The following is a 10,000-nucleotide window of genomic DNA, read 5'->3' as shown; positions in this document are numbered from 1 at the left end:
TGTCTCAACGCTGCTCTGGATATGGGATGTATTTATACAATTCTTTACACATAATGGAGTATTGAAACCTTGAAGAAGGCCAACCTTTATGTGACTTGGTAGAGGATGTAAGGGGAGGTACCGATGAAATATGCGCCCGCTTGGCTTGAGGAGGGCGTCTAGGCTGCACGTGAAGTGGAAACAAATAACATTCTGATGTAAACGTCAGAAATCACGTATAAACCAAATATAATCGCAGTTAATGGGCTCACTGGTCTTGTGATTCTTTAACACATACATTAGAAGTGTTGCAAAAATATTTTAGACTACAGTGATGTAGTCTAAAAATGTTTTGATGTATCAGTTTCTTTTTCCATGAAAGGGTGGGTGTGGCCAACTGAGAACATTTCTTTATAACTCGCAGGACTAAAATTCACTTTTTTTCGGTCTCCTCAATCCACTCTTTTGAGGCGTCTTTAACAATACGCGTGGAACATTATTTCAACATTCTTATTCCTCTAGCACAGAAGCATGAGGAAAAGAAAAAGGAGCCACAGGGAAAGGCAAAATATATGAAGGACAGCAGAAACAATGTTAGTTTAGCATTCCTCCATGAGCACAAAGCAATGCTACAAGTCCATAAGTATATACAGGTACAGTATCAGTACAGGTACTGTGTAAAGTCGGGGATTTACGTAGATTTTCGAAGTTGCCAGGATGATTTTATTAAAGATTTCGAAGTTGCCAGGGTGATTTTATTAAAGTCAATGGTGTAGCTGTTAGATTCAGTTTAATATTTGATCATCATTTTGGGCAAGAATTGTTATCTGTTTTAGGGGATTTATCAGGTTGTGGATATGGTAAAGAAATTCAAGTAAGAGGATTATTGAGGGATGGTTAAGCTCCTCCCCCCCTCCCCCGACGACTTTAGGCGCACGTTTGGCATCCATGCACGGGTTTGGCAGGATGTGGACTTTGTATAGAACCTTGGGGACTTAAGCACCCCCCCCCCCCCATCCTTAGACGGTATTCCGCGCGCATTTGTGGCAAGCGGTACAGTACTATTGAGTAATGGCAAGAAAAGAGCCTACGCGCATTATGGGAATAAGTATGACCCGGCACAACAATGCCACAGGGCAGGCAAATCTTCAACGAAGAGGCAGATGTTTAGCCAGTCGTAAGGAATAAGTGTAAAAATAATCGTAGTGTACAGGATTGGATCATTGGAAGTGTGATAGTATAGCTCGTCTCTGTCTACACTTGGGAAACTTTGCCATTAATTCGTATTGTTTCCTTTTCACTTTTGTTCCACAGAGTAACACACCGATGCAGAAAACTTCCTACCATTATCTTCTAAATATTCGTGCTGTGTCATTGTAACATTCTTTTGTCCCTATTAACTGATCCTCACATGTTTCCACACCTTGCACGATTCTGAAGACGTCACTCGTTTCTCTTCATTTTTCCAATATCGGCAATCTTGGTTTATCTAATCGGTTCTCGTGTGTTTTGTCAGCCAAGAGTGATTCGTTTTAGTTATTTACCATAATATTATTTTTTTTTTCTGAGACCACACACTCATCTCGTGCCCTCTCCCATCCCAGCTCATCTCGTGCCCTCTCCCATCCCAGTTGGACAGACATTCCTTAGCATAAAGTTTGTTAAGCTGTTCAAATTGTACCAAATTTTATGAAGGACATGCCAGATTTATGGCAAACATCAGAATGCAAACAACTATATTCAAGAAAAAAATAAATGGAATAAAAAGTCACTGAAAAAAAGACTAACCTTCTAATCTAACCTTTCCTAGCCAAAATTATGATTTTTTTTCATTCATGACAGCCACATGACTTTATAATCTGACATGATCTTTGATGTTCTAATTTCTTGTATATCCAGTCCATTTCAACTGAAAAAGTTTTTGAATTTTATTAATTCATGCTTCTTGCTGTTTGCAGGGAAAATTGATGTCAATTGACATGGAGCATCAAGTGTTTGAATCATTATGCTTGGACCCAGAATTGCGAGGCTATTCTTATGAGGATGCCTTGCTGGTTGACTTGGCCAGGTCTTCAGACTTTGAAGAAATGGTTATCAAACTGACAACTAAATGCAACTCGATTCTAACACAGTTTCGAAGCCTGAAGATGAAGATGTCAAACTTCTCTGTATGCTGTGCATCAGTTTGCAGGAACCCTCGGGAACCTGTAACAGTTATGACACGTCGGACGACAAAGCAGCAAGAAATAGATACTCACCCACTGAACATACCAGTAGAGCCTCCTAAGAAAACTTTTTTCTCCAAGCCTGAGGTGTCTGAGATATCTCGTTCTTCCAGACGAAGGTTGGAAGCTCTTGAACATCTGTGGGAGTCATATAAAGACTTGAACTACTCTGGGATGGTTGCTATTGCTGTTATTAGTGACATGATTGTCCCACAGAGTGTGCCCAAGAGGAATCATGCTGTCAATGTCTTCACTAAAGTCCTCCTTGAGCACATCCACACATACTTCATGTTTCAGGATTTCCACAGAGACTTCAAGTCTGTTCCTAAAGGTCTGGAAGAACTTCAGAAGCAGCAGATGAATCTGCCAATACACCGCAAGAACAAAGATGATTATGAGTATGTACTCTACCTTGTTTACAAACTCAAGAAACCTCGAGTGAAAAATACCCACAGATTTAGTGAAGTAGAGAAGCTTGAAATGTCATGGGGGTAAGTGTATTGAGAATTATTTGGAGTTGTTGTTGTTGTTTCTTTTTTTTTTCTTCTTCTTCTTCTTCTTCTTCTTTTTTCTTCTTCTTGAGCCTAACACCATGTCATTGTTTTGCAGGCCATTTCTTGTACCCCTCAGCAGTAAGCGGCGTCATGAATCTGGTGACAGCAGTGCTAGCACCAGTAGCAGCATAGCCAGCAGTAGCAGTAGTAGCTGCTGTTTCCACAGCCCAGCTACTCGAAGCAGTTGCCAAGCTACTAGTGGTTGTCTAAATGATTTTGATGATGTTCGTACAAGTAGACGCAAAAGACTAAGATCAGACAGTGAAGTGGGTACTACACGCAGGTAATTATCTTGTCTTACAATATTGAAATACTTTAAGGGGTTTCATTGAGTATGAAATAGTTTTCTAATTTTCCAAAATTCATACTATGCTCTTGTTTTTGTACAGTAAGTCCTTGTTATGTGGTATGTATGCGTTCCTGAAAACCTTACCGCAAATTGAAATTACCGTATACCGAACCCATTATAACATGTAATAATAGGATATGGCAGATGTACCTTCTCCCTGCTCTTTCCTCTTCAAAACACGAGCGGATACCGTATTTGTGAATTTTTCTTACCGTAAATAGAATCGAGGGTAGTAATTACCAAATACCGTAACTGTGAATTTACCGGATAAAGAATTACCATATAAGGAGGACTCGCTGTAATTGGAAATATTCTGGTCTCACATTTGCTTAGTTTTGAGTTTAAATCCAGCACTCCTCTCCAACTCCCACCATTGGCTGGTACCTGCCCTGCAGTGCCACTCTACAGCATCTTGTCATGTACCTACATGGCTGATCACCATTGTCATGTTCATTATGGAATACTATACTATATTTGCAGTAATACTCAACCATAGGCTCATGAATGTAGAGTACATACATAGCATATGACTTCACAGACCTGGAGGAATGCAGTTTGGGGGGTGGCTGACAAACCTTTACAGTTTTTTTTTTACTGTTAACAGCATTTCTATTCCCCTACCTGCTGTGAATAGTGGGGTACACCTGTACTTACCTTTGGTAATTGTAAACAAGAATATAACGTATCTTAGCAACATCTTGTTCTCCTGTGTTTCTAGTATGATAGCAGGAAATGCACAGTGAACATCAATATAGATACAGTGCTTAAATGCAAATAGGCAAGACAGTATTTATGATTTTAATATCTTTTATTTATTCACAGTGGAGGTGGAGGTAGATTGTAGATGGAGAGAAGTTAATAAATGCCTTGGGGGATTACAAAGTGTGTGAAAAATAGACATTTGGGGATGGATGCTACAAGGATATTTTATGAAGGGGTGATTGTGCCAACAGCACTGTATGGGGTAGAAATGCAGAATATAAGAGAGGGAGAGTTTAAATGTGTTTGAGATGAAATGTCTTAAAAGTATGGTAGGAGTTACAAGGCTGGATAAAGTGAGAAACAAGGAGGAGATCAGGGGTTGAAAAGGAGTTGGGAGATGGTGTTGATGAAAGAGTATTGGAATGATTTGGGCATATGGAAAGAATGAATGAAGAAATATTAATAAAAGAAGTGGGGAAAGCAGAGGTGGATGAAATGAACAGGAGGGGGTGACCGAGGACGAGATGGATGGATTGGGTAAAAGGGGCATTGAGAAAGAGGAGGAAGTTTTTTGAGGAAGGAAGGGAGAAGACAGAAGATAGAGGTGAGTGGAGTATAGTAGTGTAAAGATGATGCTGTGATGCATGGAAAGGAGTGGGTGGGGGTTAGGGAGTGGTTATGTGTGAATGATATTCTGATGCAGCCCAAAAGGATTTCTCCATGTCTTCTTTTTTTCTGCAAGAGGGGATGGAGATGGGGGTCGCTGATTAAATGAAGTGGCCTTGCTGTGGATGTGCTGTGTCTTGCTGCATTGCTTCTGACCCAGGGCAGTGGGCAAGATGCAGAGATGACCTGTCATCAAGGAGGAGCCAAGAAAAGAGGGAGGGGGGTGAATGGGAGTGGAGTGGAAGGGGATAGGAGTGGAATTATGCTTTGATTTTGGCAAGCTCCCTTGTACGGGGAAAAATCCCTTGGTGTATGTATGCTTTGACTTGGCCACCTTGCTTTTAAAGAGGTAAAAGCCTTTTGTTCTATGTATGTATGTGCGTATTATCATGAAAAACAAGGATTTAGAATCGTGGGCATCAGACCTATGGCATCATAGGGTTACTATATTCATACATACATATACCAAGGCTTTTTCCCCCTTACAAGGGAGGTAGCCAAAAAGGAAAAGGCATAAAATCATTCCCACCCATTCCATCCCTGAATACACTCCACACCCTTCCACCCTCCCTCTCATCTTAGCACCTCCTGGATGACGGGTCATCCCTGCACCTTGTCCACTGCTCTGGGTCAGAAGCAGTGTCACAAGACACAGCACATCCACAGCAAGGCCGCTTCATTAAATCGGCGACCCCCCCCTCTCTGTCCCCCCATGCATAAAAGGAGAAGACGGGGAGAAATCCCTTCGGGCTGCGTCAAATTTTGCTCACATATACAGTACTACCTCACCTCCCATCCCCCCACCCATTCCACCTCATGCATCACAACATCATCCATATACAACCATTCTCCATTCACCCTTGTTGTCTGTCCTCTCCCGTCCTTCCTCAACAGACATTCCCCTCTTCCCCAAAGCCCCCTTCACCCCATCCATCCACCTCATCCTAGGACGTCCCTTCATGTTCACTCCCTCCACATCTGCCTTCCATACCTTTTACTAGTCTTTCTTCACTCATTCTTTCCATGTGTCCAAACCATCCTCATACTCTTTCATCAACCCTATCTCCCAACTCCCTTTCCACCCCTGTTCTCCTCCTCACCTCCTCATTTCTCACTCTATCTAGCCTAGTAACCCCCATCATACTTCTCAGATACCTCATCTCAAACACATTCAAACTCCTCTCTTCCATGTTTCTGCCCCATACAGTGCTGTTGGCACAAGCACTCCTTCATACAGTCTCCTCTTAGCATCCATTCCCAAATGTCTATTCCTCATTACACTTTTTAATCCACCAAGGCATTTACTCGCTTCTCTCAATCTACATTCTACCTCCACCTTCACTCCACCTTTTCCTGCTACATTTGCACCCAAGTATCTAAAACTATCCACTTCCTCCAGTCGCTCTCCCTTAATGCTCACTTCCATTCTACTGCCACTTTCACCCCTCGTACATCTCATCACCTTACTTTTACCCACATTTATCTTTAGCTTTCTTCTATCACATACTCTCCCAAACTCTGTCACCAACTTCCTCAATCCCTCCTCCGATCCTGCCACAAGTGCAGTGTCGTCCGCAAACAACAGCTGGCTCACCCCCCACCTCTCTCCACCTTCCCCAACCATCTCCGATCCCCGACCCACCACCCTCGCATCTACCTCTCGCACCACCCCATCCATGTATAAGTTGAACAGCCAGTGTCTAATATATAGTAAGTTAGAACTTTAAATATCAGATGTTGGAGAATACATCTCACATGTTATTGTTTTTACTGAGTAGGTGGAGTAAACCTGGTTCTCTTTTTCTTTTCAGATCAGTCATCTCTCCAAGAACCCCATCCCCCTCTCGCTCCCCGACTTTTGCTTCCCCATCTTCCTCCCCTTCCACATGTATGTTTTCCCCAACCCAAACCGTAAGAACCTCCACAGCAACTGCTCCCCGAGACCAAATCCGAACAAGGTCAAGGTCAAGGTCAAGCATTTCGTAAGGTTTAGAATGATGCAGCTTATATTTTGTTTTATGCTCGTGATGTTAAATTCTCCAAAATTATTTAAATCTTTCTTTTTATTTTTTGTTTTATAGTTTTTGGCTTTGCTTTTGCTATTTACTATCTATGAGTAGTTGTTCTAAGGTTTATGTAGTTTTATATTCCAACCATTTCTTGCTCGAGATTGGTTTATCTGTGCTGATTCACCTATGCTGAGTTCAAACCACTGTATGAGATAGGGATTTTTATCTTATATCCTATGATTTAATTTTCATGTTTTAACAAAAATAGTTTGATGATACTGTGTAGGTAATTCTGTTCATCAGTTAATTTTCACAGTTTTGTAAATTAATTTTTACTTTCAGTATTAAGTGAATGTGTAATATTTATTTTCAGTCTTGATTTTGCAATAGCTTTGACTTGTTTACTCATGTTGAGAACCAAGCGCAGGCTATTGGATTCATACATTGGTAAGTAAATTGGGTTAGGAGAACTTGAAACTTTACAATTTAAGAGTAATTATATATATATATATATATTGTGGGTCATTTGTTTAGCTCAAATACTTCCAAAGATAATTATAATTTTTAACAGTGACATTTGTACAGGAAAATATAGCCTTTGGCCTTGACCTCAGAATCCACCTTGCCTGATGAAATGCTTGTGGAAAATTGACCCCCTTTTAGGAAAAATAATTTGAAATAAGGGACCAACAGTGGGAGCCTGAATGTGGTGATCATCTGAAACAAACATAAAGAAAATCATCCAGTAGTGTGTCCATAAATCCCATCGTCATCCTCACCTGTCTGGAGGTGCAGCCTGGGGTGTTGCCACAAGTTCTCAAAACTAGGTCTAGAATCTCTGTTAACTCTTATTTTTCTTCCACTTTTTCAAAATTGACATTCAGTAACTGCTCCCTCCACTTCCTCCTACAAACCTGACACACAAACTTTTCTACACTTATACAACACAGAAGGTCCAGCTGTGGAGCTACGTTTCCAGTCCATGAAATTTGTAGAAGAAAATATATAGCATTATTGCATGGAAGGAAAATTGTAATTAGTATGTGCATTATCTTAAAAAACCTGTGATGATGGGAAGAAAAATGAAGGGGGGAGCCATGGAAGCCTCATCTATAGTTGTCCCACATAATCCATATGGGTCACCGTTGCATGAAATGGACTTTAGGATTATCTATAGGATTTAAATATCTATGTATTTATTAATACACATATATTTGTGTGTGATGAGTTTACATTTTGACTCTGCCACCCATTTATTAGGGGAAATAATGAACTTCCCAGTAAGTTCTCTCTTAAAACAAAGCAGAATTTAATTGATTTGATTAAAAAAGAGATTTGTCAAATTTAGTGAAGGAATGACTACAGAGGCACTATGGTCATATTGCTGGCTTATTGAATACCTGTCATACTTTAAGATCATCTCAGGAAGACATCTATAATTGAGTGACACCATGGGGGTTCGAGTACAGGCTATGTATGCATAAGATATATTATGTCTCCTTATAGATAGTAGAGATTGATAAGCTGCATGTTTGGTAGATGGTCTGGGAAAATCTGTCCAAATTTGAAGGAGTAAGATGAGTTACATAATCACAGAGTTGGCATGTGTTTCATATGTCTGATGATTGATGACACAGTTTCCCTTGTCGGATACAATATTGGTATATCTGAACTGCATTGATTCTGAAATAGGGAGACATTGTTAAGTGTTCCATTCTGTACTTGTTTCTTGATACACAACAGGGTGCCTGGCCATTTAGTAACACAAGAAAGCACGATATATATATATATTATATATATACATATACATACATATATATATATATATATATATATATATATATATATATATATTAGTATATTTTGGCAGTAAATTTATTTGTAGACATGTCTTGTTAAAGACCAATGCTAATTCAGTTTCAACTATCTTCTTAGTTGTTTTTTCCATTCTTCTTATATGTTTCTTATAGTCAAGGGGTAGATTAAACACGAGTCTACCGAGATCCATGGTATATTGACACTAATTATATAAATACAATCGCAAGCTTTCGGTTGTTACATACAACCATCTTCAGGCAGATAAAATGACAGGAAAAGGTCCATGTCAATTATGCTAAGGAGTTACAAAATGACAAGGCTCCTTAGCATAATTGACATGGACCTTTTCCTGGGGGGGGGGGGTTGTGTCCCCCCCACCCTCTTTAAATCCCTGGAAAATATTCTCATCACTTTCTACTGTATTGCTCTTATCTATACTTCTAATCTTTACATTTTTATTAGACATTTCATCGTCGTCGGGGGGCCTTTTGTTTACCTTTCGCCTGTCTGCCTGGGCCAAGTCTACTCCTTCCTCATTTCCTTCCATTTCCCTCAGTAATCCCTCCCCTTTTCCTCTTTCTCTACTTTCCTACTATTCCACGAGCAATTTCCCCCCACCCTGTAAATACAATAGGCACTTCTCTTTGCGTTGGGATCCACAAAACTTCAATTTTCTTCAGAACGTCTTCTAAGCCGTCCATTCGTTGAAGTGTGTGTGTGTGTGTTTGATATTGTTAGTTGTTCGGTCACATGCATTGTACATTGGACTTTTCCATGGCATGTTAGCAGAACATAGATGTATGAGAGTGACCTTTAATTGTGATGAATTGTGATAGGTTTTCAATTGTGAGGAAATACCCTTTTTATATGTTACATTGTGTAGAAGTGAAGTTGTGTAGACTTGTGGATCTGCTGCAAGACCATTGCCCTCTCCCCTGTGGGGATGATACAGCCTCTGCAAATCACCAGTGGCTCACTAGCTTTGTAAGGTTGTATACATGGTGCAAAATACACTTGGAAGTGTCAGGTATACTAGGTTGATTGTGGCTATGAAAGGAGTCTGAAACCAGTATTATCAGCTGAGTCATACTGGGTAAGTGCCAACATTGAAGGGCAAGATAAGTATACTACACCTTTGACATTTGCTGTTGCAGAGGGGCAAAATTAGTGTACTACACCTTTTATAGTTGCTGTTGCATAGAAGTGATGAGATGGGATAAAAATATGACATTTCTCAAGCACTTCCTGGGGATTGAGTCCACATTTGATGCAGGAATGTTACCTATTTCTTTGAAAGGGCTTCCTACTTGTGCACAGTTAGTTTCTACTGTAGCCAAAAGATTTTTAATCCAGATGATATTGTTAGTCCTTAACCATCCCTGTCATTGGAAGTTATAGGGATACAAAAACTAGTATGTTGTGACCTACTCCTGTATCAGTGTGCTTATGTAACAAACTCCATTATACTCATCGGATTTTTGTTATTTTTTATCAAGTCTTTGTAGACTTTACATATTCTGCCCCTTCAGCATTGCATTTCATACTACATTGCTAAACATTTTATGTAGTAGTTGTTGAACTACTGGTGTTTTCTAGTTCTTTAAGTCTAGATTCTTTTTTTGCGTGTGTGTGCGTTTGTGTCTTGTTCAATGAATAAGTGACCATATGCTGTAACAACAACCATAATGCCACCTTTGT

General features: G+C 40.0%; 1 protein-coding gene across 1 annotated transcript in view; it reads left to right on the top strand.

The window, feature by feature from the left end:
• LOC143020109 (uncharacterized) overlaps window positions 1-8,252 on the top strand; it is a 13,518-nt gene extending 5,266 nt beyond the window's left edge. The window contains exons 2-4 of the mRNA XM_076176266.1: window positions 1,938-2,695; window positions 2,814-3,041; window positions 6,287-8,252. Of these exons, the coding sequence (XP_076032381.1) occupies window positions 1,947-2,695; window positions 2,814-3,041; window positions 6,287-6,461 (1,152 nt within the window). The 5' untranslated portion in view covers window positions 1,938-1,946 and the 3' untranslated portion in view covers window positions 6,462-8,252. The remainder of the gene's footprint in view (window positions 1-1,937; window positions 2,696-2,813; window positions 3,042-6,286) is intronic.
• The last annotated feature ends 1,748 nt before the right edge of the window (window positions 8,253-10,000 follow it).

The sequence above is a fragment of the Oratosquilla oratoria genome, chromosome 39 (genome assembly GCF_046742065.1).
Source record: "Oratosquilla oratoria isolate Oo_2021 chromosome 39, ASM4674206v1, whole genome shotgun sequence".
NCBI classification, from domain to species: Eukaryota; Metazoa; Arthropoda; class Malacostraca; order Stomatopoda; family Squillidae; genus Oratosquilla; species Oratosquilla oratoria.
This window is presented reverse-complemented; position numbering and strand designations above follow the sequence as displayed.